This window comes from Catharus ustulatus, chromosome 32 (genome assembly GCF_009819885.2).
Source record: "Catharus ustulatus isolate bCatUst1 chromosome 32, bCatUst1.pri.v2, whole genome shotgun sequence".
Lineage (NCBI taxonomy): Eukaryota > Metazoa > Chordata > Aves > Passeriformes > Turdidae > Catharus > Catharus ustulatus.
This window is the reverse complement of record NC_046252.1, coordinates 92847-106127: the sequence shown is the minus strand read 5'-3', so window position 1 is coordinate 106127 and position 13281 is coordinate 92847. Positions and strand designations below refer to the sequence as shown.

Here is a 13281-nt window from a genome sequence, read left to right as displayed (position 1 = left end):
CTGGGCGAGTTTTGGGGGGTCCCGGGGTGTTGGGGGGTCCTGGGGGGGTTTGGGGGGGTCCCGGGGGGGTCCCCAGGGGGGGTCAGAAGTCGTCATCGTCGCAGATGTCCAGGAAGACGTCGAAGGCCTCGCGGTTGCAGTTGCCGTCGGGGCTGAACACGTACTTGTGGAAGGTCCCGTCCACACACACGGCTGGGGGGATTGGGGGGGTCAGGGGGGGTCACAGAGGGATTTGGGGGGTCGGGGGGGGTCCCAAGGGGATTTGGGGGGTCGGGGGGGGTCCCAAAGGGGATTTGAGGGGTCAGGGAGGGGATTTTGGGGGGTCAAGGGGGTCCTAAAGGGGATTTGGGGAGTCAGGAGGGGTCACAGAGGGGATTTGGGGGGGGTCAGGGGGGTCACAGAGGGAATTTGAGGGGTCAGGGAGGGGATTTTGGGGGGTCAAGGGGGTCCTAAAGGGGATTTTGGGGGGTCAGGGGGGGTCCCAGAGGGGATTTGGGGGCTCCGGGGGGGGTTGGGGGAGTCCCAAAGGGAATTTTGGGGGGGTCAGGGGGGATTTAGGGGGTCAGGGGGGGTTCCAAAGGGGATTTGGGGGGTCAGGGGGTGTCACAGAGGGGATTTTGGGGGCTCAGGATGGGTTTAGGGGGGTTAGGGGGAGTTTTAAGGGGTCCCAGGAGGCTTTAGGGGCAATTTTGAGGGGGTCAGGGGGGTCCCAAAGGGGATTTGGGGGTCCCAGAGGGAATTTTGGGGGTCTCAGGGCGGGGTTGGGGTCCCCAGGGGGATTAAGAATAATTTTAGGGGGTCCCAGGGGGAATTTAGGGGAGGTTTTGGGGGGGTCAGGGGTGCTTTGGGAGGAGCCCTGGGGGATTTATTGGGGATTTTGGGGGGTCCCAGAGGGGTTTGGGGGCAGTTCTGGGGGGTCCCAGGGGGATTTTGGGGTGTCCCAAAGGGGGTTTAGGGGGTCCCAGGGGTGTTTAGGGAGGATTTTGAGTCATTTTGTCTTATTTTGGGGTTATTTTTTGAGGTTTTTTGGGGTTATTTGGGGTTATTTTGGGTTTTTTGGGGTTATTTTGGGTTTTTTGGGGTTATTTGGGGTTATTTTGGGTTTTTTGGGGTTATTTGGGGTTATTTTTGGTCACTCACTGATGACAGAGCTCAGGCTCCAGCCCCACAGGTTATTTTGGGTTATTTTTGGTTATTTTAGGGATATTTTTGGTTATTTTGGGTTATTTTGGGCAGTTTTTGGGAATATTTTCGTCACTCACTGATGACAGAGCTGGGGCTCCAGCCCCATGGCATATTTTGGATTACTTTGGGGATATTTTGGGTTATTATGAGTTATTTTAGGGTGTTTCTGGGCAGTTTTTGGGTTATTTTTGGTCACTCACCAATGACAGAGCTCAGACTCTGGCCCATGGGGTATTTTGGATTATTCTGGATTATTTTGGGTTACTCTGGGTTATTTTAGGGTTATTTTGGGGGCTATTCTGGGCAGATTTTGGGGTAATTTTTCTCACTCACTAATGACAGAACTCGGGCTCTGGCCCAGGGGTTATTTGGGGTTATTTGGGGTTATTTGGGGTTATTTTGGGTTATTTTGGGTTATTTTGGGCAGTTTCTGGACAGTTTTTGGGGTTATTTTTGGTCACTTACTGATGACAGAGCTGGGGCTCTGGCCCATGGGATATTTTAGATTATTTGAGGATATTTTGGGTTATTCTGGGTTATTTTAGGGATATTTTGGGCTGGTTTTGGGCAATTTTTGGTCGCTCACCGATGACAGAGCTGAGGCTCCGGCCCATGGGTTATTTTAGGGTTATCTTAGGGATATTTTGGGTTATTTTGGAGGTTATTCTGGGCAGTTTTTGGGGTTATTTTTGGTCACTCACCAAAGACTGAACTCGGGCTCCGGCCCATGGGGTATTTTGGATTATTCTGGGTTATTTTTAGGGATATTTTGGGTTATTCTGGGTTATTTTAGGTTATTCTGGGTTATATTTTTCCCACTCACCAATGACAGAGCTGGGGCTCCTCCCAGCCCTCCCGAACGCGCACACCCCAGCGCCTCGGCCCGTGGGTTATTTAGGTTATTTCATGGATATTTTGGATTATTTCAGGGATGTTCTGGATTATTTCAGTTATATTTTTGTCACTCACCAATGACAGAGCTGGGGCTCCTCCCGGCCCTCCCGAACGCGCACACCCCGGGCGCCTCAGCCCATGGGTTATTATGGGATATTTGAGGGATATTTTGAGTTATTCTGGGCTATTTTATGGATATTTTGGATTATTTTATGGATATTTTTGGGCTGGTTTTTGGTTATTTTGTGTCACTCACCAATGACAGAGCTGGGGCTCCTCCCAGCCCTCCCGAACGCGCACACCCCGGGCGCCTCGGCCCGTGGGTTATTTAGGTTATTTTAGGTTATTTTAGGTTATTTCAGGGATGTTTTGGATTATTTTAGGTTATTATGGGATATTTTAGGCTATTCTGGATTATTCTGGGTTGTTTTATGGACATTTTGGGTTGTTTTAGGCTGGTTTTTGGTCACTCACCAATGACAGAGCTGGGGCTCCTCCCGGCCCTCCCGAACGCGCACACCCCGGGCGCCTCAGCCATGGGGTATTATGGATTATTTTGGGCAGTTATTTTGGATTATTTTGGATTATTTCAGGGATATTTTGGATTATTTCAGTTATATTTTTCCCACTCACCAATGACAGAGCTGGGGCTCCTCCCAGCCCTCCCGAACGCACACACCCCGGGCGCCTCGGCCCATAGGTTATTATGGATTATTTGAGGATATTTTGGGTTATTCTGGGCTATTTTATGGATATTTTGGATTATTTTATGGATATTTTTGGGCTGGTTTTTGGTTATTTTGTGTCACTCACCAATGACAGAGCTGGGGCTCCTCCCGGCCCTCCCGAACGCGCACACCCCGGGCGCCTCGGCCCGTGGGTTATTATGGGATATTTTATGGATATTTTGGATTATTTTATGGATATTTTGGGTTATTTTAGGCTGGTTTTTGGTCACTCACCAATAACAGAGCTCGGGCTCCTCCCGGCCCTCCCGAACGCGCACACCCCGGGCGCCTCGGCCGGGACGTTGAAGCTCGCCAGTGACCACTGGGACTCCACGTAGGGACCCAGCACCGGGCCCACCTTGCCCACCCGGGCCAGCCTGGGGACACAGGGGACACAGAGGGGTCAGGGGCACAGAGGGGTAACACAGGGGTCAGAGGGCTCAGGGGGTCACAGGTCACAGAAGGGTCAAGGGGACAGGGGACAGGGTCACAGAGAGGTCAGGGGGGTCACAGAGGGGTCACAGGGATCACAGAGGGGTCAGGGGGTCACAGAAGGGTCAGGGAGGTCACAGGGAGGTTACAGAGGGGTCAGGGGGGGTCGGGGGTCACAGAGGGGTCACAGGTGAGTTACAGAGAGGTCAGTGGGGTCACAGGGGGGTCACAGGAGGCAGGGGGGGTCAGGGGGTCATGGGGATTTTGGGGGTTCAGGGGAGCACAGGGTGTTCAGGGGGGCTCAGGGAGGGTTCAGGGGGTTTGAGGGGGGTACAGGATCTTCAGGTGGTTCAGGGGGGATCAGAGGGGTCAGGGAGGGTTCAGGGGGGATCAGAGGGTTTTGGGGGTTCAGAGTTGGGGCGTTCAGGTGGTTCAGGGAGGGTTCAGGGGGGTTCAGGAGGGTTTTGGGGGTTCAGGGGTTCTGGGAGGCATAGAGTGTTCAGGGGGTTCAGAGGGCACAGGGGGTACAGGGAGGTCAGGGATTTTGGGGGTTCAGAGGTGTTCAGGGGGGTCATGGAGGTTCAGGAGGATTTTGGGGGTTTAGGAGAGTTCAGGGGGCTCAGAGGGCACAGGGGGGTACAGGGATTTTGGGGGTTCAAGAGGGGGTCAGGGAGGTTCAAGGGGGGTTTTGAGGGTACAGGGTGTTCAGAGGGGTCAGGAGGGTTCAGGGGGGGCAGGGAGGTTCAAGAGGATTTTGGGGGTTCAGGGGGTTTGAGGGGGGGCTCAGGAGGGTCAGGGGGGCACAGGGGGTCAGGGGGTTTTGGGGGTTTGGGTGGGGTTTGAGGGTACAGGGGGTTCGGGGGGGTCAGGGGAGTTCAGGGTGGGTCACCAGGGGTCAGGGAGGGTTCAGGGGATTTGAGGGGGGGGTTCAGGGATTCATGGTGGGTTCTGGGGTTCAGGGGGGCTCAGGGCGGTTCATGATGTGTCTAGGGGGGCTCAGGGGTGTCCGAGGGTTCAGGGGGTTTGAGGGGGGGTTCAGGGGTGTCTGGGGGCTAAGGGGGCCTCAGGGTGTGTTCAGGTGGTTCAGGGGGGCTCAGGGTGTGTCTGGGGGTGCTCAGGGGGTTCATGGTGTGTTCTGGGGCTCAGAGGGGCTCAGGTCTGTCCAGGAGTTCATGGTGGGTTCATGGTGTGTTCTGGGGTTCAGGGGGTTTGAGGGGGGGTTCAGGTGTGTCCGGGGGTTCAGGGAGATTCAGGGAGGCTCAGGGGGTGTTCAGGGGGGTCAGGAAGGTTCAGGAGGATTTTGGGGGTTCAGGGGGGCTCAGGGTGTGTCCGGGGGTTCAGGGGTGTCTGGGGAGATTCAGGGGTTTCAGGGGTGTCTGGAGGTTCATGGTGTGTTCATGGTGTGTTTAGGGGGTTCAGCGGGGCTCAGGGGGTTTGAGGGGAAGTTTGGGGGGTGTTTGGGGGTTCAGGGTTGGGGTGTCCCCACTCACGCCGAGCGGCGGTTGAGGCGCGTGTCGCGCAGGGCGAAGACGTGCCCGGTGCCTTTGTCACTGACCGCGCACAGGAACGAGCAGTCGGGGCTGAACGCCAGGCTGGGGACCCAAACATCATCAGGGAATGGGGGGGACCCCAAAACATCATCAGGGGTTGAGGGGGGACCCCAAAACATCATCAGGGATTGGGGGGGACCCCAAAACATCATCAGGGGTTGGGGGATACCCCAAAAACCATCAGGGATTGAGGGGGGACCCCAAAAACCATCAGGGATTGAGGGGGGGACCCCAAAACATCATCAGGGAGTGAGGGGGGACCCCAAAACATCATCAGGGATTGGGGACACCCCAAAAACTTCATCAGGGATTGAGGGGGAACCCCAAAAACCATCAGGGATTGGGGGGATCCCAAAACCTCATCAGAGATGGGGACCCCGAAACATCATCAGGGCTGGGGACCCCAAAAACCGGCAGGGATTGAGACACTCCAAAACCTCATCAGGGATTGGGGGACCCCAAAACTGTCAGGGATTGTGGGGGGACCCCAAAACATCATCAGGGCTGGGTACCCCGATACCTCATCAGGCATTGGGGTCCCCAGATGCATCAGGGATTGTTGGGGGGACCCCGAAACCTCATCAGGGCTGGGACCCCAAATCCATCAGGGATGGGGAGCAGACCCCAAAACCTCATCAGGGATTGTTGGGGGGACCCCAAACCTGTCAGGGATTGGAGACACCCTGAAACCTCTGCCCTAAAACAGGGCAGGGAGGGGCAGCACTCCAAAATCGGGTTGGGAGGAGCCCCCCAGATCCTCAGATCCCCTCCCAGTCCCTCCCAGTTCCCCCAGTACAGGTCAGTCCCAGCCCCACCCAGTGCCCCCAGTTGCACCAGCAGAGCCTGGCAGAGTCACTCCCAGTCCCTCCCAGTTCCCCCAGTCTCACCAGTACAGCCTGGCAGAGTCACTCCCAGCTCCTCAGTCCCCCCCAGCGCCCCCAGTCTCACCAGTACAGCGTGGCTGGGTCGGTGCCAGTCCCCCCAGTCAAGGTCACTCCCAGCCACCCCAGTGCCCCCCAGTCTTACCAGTACAGCCTGGCAGCGTCACTCTCAGCTCCCCCAGTGCCCCCAGTCCCCCCAGTCTCACCAGTACAGATCACTCCCAGCCCCCCAGCCCCCCCAGTTCCCCCAGTCTTACCAGTAGAGCATGGCAGGTTCACTCTCAGCCCCTCCAGTGCTCCCAGTCTCACCAGTACAGATCACTTCCAGCCCCCCAGTCCCCTCAGCTCCCCCAGTCTCATCAGTCCCCCCAGTCTCACCAGTAGAGCGTGGCTGGGTCACTCCCAACTCCCTCAGTCCCTCCCAGTCTCACCAGTACAGGTCACTCCCAGCCCCCCAGTCTCACCAATGCCCCCAGTCTCACCAGTACAGCGTGGTTGGATCAGTCCCATCCCCCCAAGTCCCTCCCAGTGCTCCCAGTCTCACCAGTACAGCGTGGCTGGGTCGGTGCCAGCCCCGCCAGCCCCCCCAGTAAAGGTCACTCCCAGCCACCCCAGGGCCCCCAGTCTTACCAGTACAGCCTGGCAGCGTCACTCTCAGCTCCCTCAGTGCCCCCAGTCCCCCCAGACCCTCCCAGTGCTCCCAGTCTCACCAGTACAGGTCACTCCCATCCCCCCAGTGCTCCCAGTCTCACCAGTACAGCGTGGCGGGGTCGGTGCCCCGGCGCAGCTCCAGCAGCCGGGCCCGGCTCTGGGTGCAGAAGAGCCGGATCAGGGTCCCCCCCAGTGCCCCCAGTCCCTCCCAGTGCCCCCAGTCTCACCAGTATCCCCAGTCTCACCAGTAGAGGGTGGCCGGGTCGGTGCCCCGGCGCAGCTCCAGCAGCCTCGCCCGGCTCTGGGTGCAGAAGAGCCGGATCAGGGTCCCCCCCAGTGCCCCCAGTCTCACCAGTATCCCCAGTCTCACCAGTATCCCCAGTCTCACCAGTAGAGGGTGGCCGGGTCGGTGCCCCGGCGCAGCTCCAGCAGTCTCGCCCGGCTCTGGGTGCAGAAGAGCCGGATCAGGGTCCCCCTGCGCGAGGCCGAGGCCACCAGGGAGCCCGAGGGGCTGAGGGCGGCGCAGCCAACCTCGCTCTGGTGAGCGTTGATCGTCACCGGCGCCGAGGACGTGCCCGGCTTGGCCGAGCCCAGGTCCTGGGACAGGGACAGCGAGTGAGCAGTGACACCCCCAGTATCAACCAGTATTCCCCAGTGCTACCCAGTGCAGCCCAGGTCCTGTGGGGGAAGCACAGGAACTGAGCAGGGTCCCCCAGTGCCACCCAGTGCTCCCCAGTGCCACCCAGTATCAACCAGTGCAGCCCAGGTCCTGGGGGGGACAGGGCAGGGTCACGGACTGACCAGTGCACTCCCAGTATCAACCAGTATCCCCCAGTGCACCCCCAGTGCTTCTCAGTATCAACCAGTACTCCCCAGTATCCGCCAGTGCCACCCAGTGCAGCCCAGCTCCTGGGGGCGACAGGGACTGACCAGTGCACCCCAGTATCAACCAGTACTCCCCAGTATCCATCAGTGTCACCCAGTGCAGCCCAGCTCCTGGAGGGAAAGGGGCAGGGACTGACCAGTATCCCCCAGTGCTACCCAGTATCCCCCAGTGCTACCCAGTATACCCCTGTGCACTCCCAGTGCCACCCAGTGCCACCCAGTATCCCCAGTGCAGCCCAGGTCCTGGGGGGACAGGAACTGAGCAGGGTCCCCCAGTGTCCACAGTGCCACCCAGGGCTCCCCCAGTATCAACCAGTATCAACCAGTGCCACCCAGGTCCTGGGGTGGGGACATGGCTCAAGGACCTCACCATTATCCCCCAGTGCCACCCAGTGCCAACCAGTGCATCCCCAGCGCCACCCAGCATCCCCAGTGCAGCCCAGTATCAACCAGTATCCCCCAGTGCCACTCAGTGCACCCCCAGTGGCATCCAGCATCCCCCAGTGCCACCCAGGTAATGGGGGGGAGGGGACAGGGGTAGGGACTGACCAGTGGCCCCCAGTATCAACCATTAACCCCCAGTGCACCCCCAATGCCACCCAGTGCCACCCAGTGCTCCCCAGTATCCCCCAGTGCTCCCCAGTATCATCCAGTATCATCGCAGCCTCCTCCCTGTTCCCTCCCACTATCCCCAGTCCCTCCCAGTATCCCCAGTGCCCCCAGTCCCTCCCAGTCCCCCCAGTCCCCCCCAGTCCCTCCCAGTATCCCCAGTATCCCCAGTCCCTCCCAGTCCCTCCCAGTCCCTCCCAGTATCCCCAGTCCCTCCCAGTCCCTCCCAGTCCCCCCCAGTCCCCCAGTCCCCCCAGTCCCTCCCAGTTCTCCCAGTATCCCCAGTCCCTCCCAGCCCCCCCAGTCCCTCCCAGTATCCCCAGTCAGGCTCTCACCACCAGCTGCAGGCTCCCGCACTTGTGCCCCGGGAACACCAGTAACGCTCGTTCCAAACTGGGACAGAGATCCACGATCCCTGCGGGCAGAGGAGAGGGGTGACCCCAAAATCCCCTGGACCCCAAAATCCCCCAGGACCCCCTAAAATCCCCCTGGACATTGGGATGACCCTGTCCCCAAAATCCTCACAAATATTGGGGTGACCCTGTACCCCCAAAATCCCCTCAGGACCCGGAGGATCCCCCAAAATCCTCCTGAAATTGGGTGACCCTGGACCCCAAAATCCTCCAGAACATTGGGGTGCCCCTGTCCTCCCAACATCCCCCTGGACCCCCCAAAATCCCCCTGGACCCCAAGATCCCCCCTGGATTTCGGGGTACCCCGGAGTTCTGGGGTCCCTCCAAGATTTTGGAGTCCCTCCCTGTGCTTTGAGGAGTCCCTGGGGGGAAATTTGGGGTTCCCCCAGATTCCTGTGCCCCCTCCCCGGATTTTGGGGTGTCCCCAGCTGGGAATTTGGGGTCATGCCCAGATTTTGGGGTGTCCCCTGCTAAGATCTTGGGGCCATGCCCAGATTTTTGGCGTCCCCCCGTTTTTGGGGTTCCCCATTTTTGGGGTGTTCATTTTTGGGATCCCCTCGTTTTTGGGGTTCCCCGTTTTTTGGGGTTTCCCCATTTTTGGGGTTCCCTGTTTATTGGGGCACTGACCTTTGGGGTTGTTGCCCTTGTCAAATTCGAAGAGTTTAGGGGTTCCCCATTTTGGGGTGCCCCATTTTTAGGGTTCCCCATTTTTTCGGGTCCCCCAGTTTTAGGGGTGCCCCATATTTGGGGTGCCCTATTTTTGGGGTGCCCATTGTGGGGTGTATATTTTGAGGTTCCCCGTTTTTTGGGGTGCCCATTTTTGGGGTTCTCCATTTTTGGCATCCCCCCGCTTTTGGGGTTCCTCATTTTGGGGTGCCCGATTTTGGGATGCCCCCCGTTTTTAGGGTGTATATTTTGGGGTTCTGACCTTTGGGGTTGTCCCGGGTGTCGAACTCGAACAGTTTGCTCGGCCGGTGCGGGAACGAGAACACGAACAGGCGGCTCTGGAGGGCAACGACCAGCCTGGGGCAGGACACCAGTACGGACCAGTATGGACTGGTACGGACCAGTACGGACCAGTATGGACCAGTACGGACCAGTATGGACTGGTACAGACCAGTGCGGACCAGTACGGACCAGTACGGACCAGTATGGACTGGTATAGACCAGTATGGACCAGTACAGACCAGTACGGACCAGTATAGACCAGTACGGACCAGCATAGATCCGTACGGACCAGTACAGACCAGTACGGACCAGTATAGACCAGTATGGACCAGTACTGACCAGTACGGACCAGTACAGACCGGTACAGACCAGTATGGACCAGTACTGACCAGTATGGACCAGTACGGACCAGTACGGACCAGTATGGACCAGTACAGAGCAGTACAGACCAGTACAGGCCAGTGACACCAGTACAAACCAGTGACACAGGAATGACAAACCAGTGCTCCCAGTGACACCAGTGACACACCAGTGACACACGATACACCAGTGACAGACCAGTAACCTCCCAGTAACAGACCAGTAACCTCCCAGTAACCACCTAGTAACCTCCCAGTGCTCCCAGTGCCCCCCAGTGCTCCCAGTGCCCCCCAGCTGCCCCTCCCAGTCCCTCCCAGTGCTCCCAGTATCCCCCAGCTGTCCCTCCCAGTGCTCCCAGTACCCCCCAGCTGTCCCTCCCAGTCCCTCCCAGTGCTCCCAGTACCCCCCAGCTGTCCCTCCCAGTCCCTCCCAGTGCTCCCAGTTCCCCCCAGCTGCCCCTCCCAGTCCCTCCCAGTTCCCCCAGTGCTCCCAGTCCCTCCCAGTCCCCCCAGTCCCCCCAGTACCTGTCGTGCCGCATGCGCACGGCCAGCACGGGTTTGGGGAAGCTGAACTCCAGCACCAGTTTGTCCTTCCCCTCCCGGGCATCGTCCCAGATCAGCACTGGGGACACGGGGGGGTCAGGGGGGGTCAGGGGGGGACCCCAAAATCGGGGACCCCAAAATCGGGAGGGGTCGGGGAGCACCCCGAGGTTGGGCAGCCCCGGATTTTGGGATCTCTCAGGGAATTTGGGGTTCCCAGATTTTGGGGAATCTCTCAGGGAATTCGGGGTTCTCTCAAGGAATTTGGGGTACCAAGGTCTGGGGGGTCTCTCAGGAAATTTGCCCCCCCCAGGTTTAGGGGATCTCTCCAGGAGTTTGGAGATTACCCAGATTTTAAGGATCTTTCAGGGAATTAAGGCCTGCCAGGTTTTGGGGGATCCGTCAGACAATTTGGGGTTCCCCAGATTTTGGGGGATCAGTCAGGGAATTCGGAGCCCCCCAAATTTTGGGAAATCTCTCAGGAAATTCGGGGTTCCCAGATTTTGGGGACTTCTCAGGGAATTCGGGGATCCCCTGGTTTTGGGGGATCTCTCAGGGAATTTGGGGATCCCCAGATTTTGAGGAACTCTCTGGGAATTTGGGGTTCCCCAGGTTTTGGGGGATTTCTCAGAGAATCTGGGGATCTCTCAGGGAATTCAGGTTTCCCCAGATTTAGGGAATCTCTCAGGGAATTCGGGGATCTCTCAGGGAATTTGGCCCCCCCCAGATTTTGGGGATCTCTCAGGGAATTCAGGGTTCCCAGATTTGGGGGATCACTCAGAGAATTCGGGGTTCCCCAGATTTTAGGGAATCTCTCAGAGAATTCGGGATCTCTCAGGGAATTAAGGCCCCCCAGGTTTTTGGGGCTCACCTGAGGCGTCGGGGAATTTGGGGTGGCTGCCCCCGCCCACGATGGCGAGCAGGTTGGAGCGGTTCAGCATCTCCACCAGCCCCACGCTGCCCACCTGCTCCGCGTCTGGGGAGGGGGGAAACTGATCCTCAGGGGGGGCCCAAAACCGGGGAGACCCCCAAACCGGGACACCCCCAAATGGGGACACCCCCAAACCGGGACACCCTCAAACCCGGGGCACGGCCGTCAGGGGCACCCCCACATCACCTTGGACACCCCCAAACGGGGACACCCCCAAACACGAGCGAACCCCCAGGACTGAGGGAGACCCCCAGCGACCCCCCCAGGCCCAGAGACCTCCGAGCCTCAGGGACCCCCCCTCAGCTCCAGGGTCCCTCCCCTGCCCCAGGGACCTCCAATCCCCAGAGACCCCCGAGCCCCAAGGACCCCCCCTGCCTCAGGGACCCTCCCAGCCCCAAGGACCCCCCCCAGCCCCAGGGACCGCCCCCCAAGTCCCAGAGACCCCCCAGCCCCAGAGACCCCCCACCCCAGCACCAGGGAACCCCCCAGCCTCAAGGACCTCCCAGCTCCAGAGACCCCCTAGCCCAGGATACCCCACCAGCCCCAGAGACCCCGAGCCCCAAGGACCCCCCCCAGTCCCAGAGACCTCCCTGTCACAGACACCCCCCCAGCCCCAAGGACCACCCCCAATCCCCAGAGACCCCCCGACCCCAGGGACCTCCCCCAGCTCCCAGCCCAAATTTAGGGACCCCCCCAAGAACAGCAACCCCCCCAAATAGCAGAGACCCCCCCAAAAGCTGAAGGACCCCCCCCAAATTTATCCCTCCCCCCACCAGGGACCCCAAACTGCACCTCGAGGATCCCCCCACATGTGGCCTCTCCTCAATTCAGGCACACCTGGGGGACCCCAAACTCCTCCCCAGCTCCTTCTCTGCACCCAAAGACCCCCAGACCCCCCCCCAGGGCCGGGGGGACCCGCCCAGACCCCCCCCAGGGCAGGGGGACCCCCAAATCGCGCCCCCCTCACCCAGGTGTCCTTTCTCCATCAGCGGCTCCACGTTGAAGATCCGGACCCCCGAGTCCATGGCGACACAGAAACAGCCTGGGGGGCACGGGGGGGTTGGGAGGGCACCCAGAGGGGTCTGGGGGGATTTGAGGGGTCCCTGAGGGGGTCTGGGGGGGTCCCTGAGGAAGTCTGGGGTGTTTAGTGGGGCACTTAAAGGGGTCTAGGGGGCACGGGGGGGTTTGGGGGGCACCCAGAGGCGTCTGGGAGGTCGCTGGGGGACAGGGGGGGAGCACCCAGAGGGGTCTGGGGGGATTTGGAGGGTCCCTGGCGGGGTCTGGGGGGGCCCTGGGGGGCACGGGGGGGTTGGGGGGGCACCCAGAGAGGTCTGGGGGGCACAGGGGGACACGGGGGGAGCACCCAGAGGGGTCTGAGGGGATTTGAGCGGTCCCTGGGGGGGCCTGGGGGTTCCCTGGGGGATCTGGTGGGGCACCCAGAGGCGTCTGGGAAAATTTGGAGGGTCCCTGGCGGGGTCTGGGGGATCCCTGGGTGGGTCTAAGGGTCCCAGGGTGGGTTTGAGGAGGGGTCTCTGCGGGGCCCTGGGTGGATTTGGGGGTCCCAGGGTGGGTTTGGGGGATCCCAGGAGGGGGTGAGGGGGCTCTGGGGGTGTCCCAGGGGGACACCTGAGGGGGCTGGGGGTCCCGGGGGATATTTGGGGGTCTCGGGGGGGTCCTGGAGGATATTTGGGGGATCCCGGTGGAGGTTTGGGGGTTCCGGGGGGCGCTGAGGGAGGTTTGTGGGTGCTGAGGGAGGTTCGGGGGGGTCGCGGCGGGGTCGCAGCCCCCCACTCACTCTGGTCCTGGTTGAAGCGCAGGCTGTTCACCCCCCGGGCCTGCGCCATGGCGGGGCTCGCCGGCGGCAACGCAGCCGCTCCGGGGGCACACAGCGGTAACGAAGGATCCCCAAAACCCTTCGGGGCGCCCCAAAAATCCCAAATCCCCCTAAAATCGCCTCAAAACGCCCCGGCCGCCGCCGCGGGGCGCCCAAACCATCGAGACGCGGCCGAGCGCCCGGCCAGAGCAAACTTCCGGTCACGTGAGCAGAAACCCCGCCCCTTTAGGGCGGGCATGCGCGCTGATTGGCGGAGACGGGAGGGCGGGGCCGTTGCCTGGCAACGCGCCATGTTGGAAGCTGGCACGAGCGTGTAGGGTTTCCATAGCAACCGCCGCCGCCATGTTGGAAGCTGGCAGAGCGCGGCCCCGCGGGGGTTTGGGGGGTTCTAGGGGGGTTCTGGGGGGTTCTAGGGGGGTTTTGGGGGGCTCCAGGGTTACT

The 13281-nt window shown here is 60.3% G+C and overlaps 1 protein-coding gene across 5 annotated transcripts; it reads right to left on the bottom strand.

Moving 5' to 3' along the window:
- Positions 1-29: 29 nt before the first annotated feature.
- WDR45 (WD repeat domain 45) lies at positions 30-13051 on the bottom strand. 5 transcript variants are annotated; one of them, XM_033083635.1, is made up of 11 exons: positions 12802-13051; positions 11974-12048; positions 10947-11051; positions 10061-10157; positions 9157-9251; positions 8151-8230; positions 6710-6918; positions 4730-4831; positions 3097-3184; positions 2893-2947; positions 30-192 (listed from the first exon to the last, which is right to left on the bottom strand). In XM_033083635.1, the coding sequence occupies exons 1-11, from the start codon at positions 12848-12850 to the stop codon at positions 83-85; spliced, it is 1065 nt and encodes a 354-aa protein (XP_032939526.1). In that variant the 5' UTR covers positions 12851-13051; the 3' UTR covers positions 30-82. The 5 variants fall into 5 exon arrangements, with proteins under 5 accessions (XP_032939526.1, XP_032939528.1, XP_032939529.1 ...); XM_033083637.1 differs by lacking the exon at positions 2893-2947 and having other exon boundaries at positions 3042-3184; positions 6710-6765; positions 6853-6918; XM_033083638.1 differs by lacking the exon at positions 2893-2947 and adding an exon at positions 6567-6622 and having other exon boundaries at positions 3042-3184; positions 6853-6918.
- Between the last annotated feature and the right edge of the window lie 230 nt (positions 13052-13281).

Coding starts and splice junctions, on each gene's coding strand:
- WDR45 (XM_033083634.1), bottom strand. CDS start 12,850: ATGGCGCAGGCCCGGGGGGTGAACAGCCTGCGCTTCAACCAGGACCAG. Junction 11,052..11,973: donor GATGGAGAAAGGACACCTGG/GTGAGGGGGGCG, acceptor CCCCCTCCCCAG/ACGCGGAGCAGGTGGGCAGC. Junction 6,919..8,150: donor GCGGGAGCCTGCAGCTGGTG/GTGAGAGCCTGA, acceptor TCCCTGTCCCAG/GACCTGGGCTCGGCCAAGCC.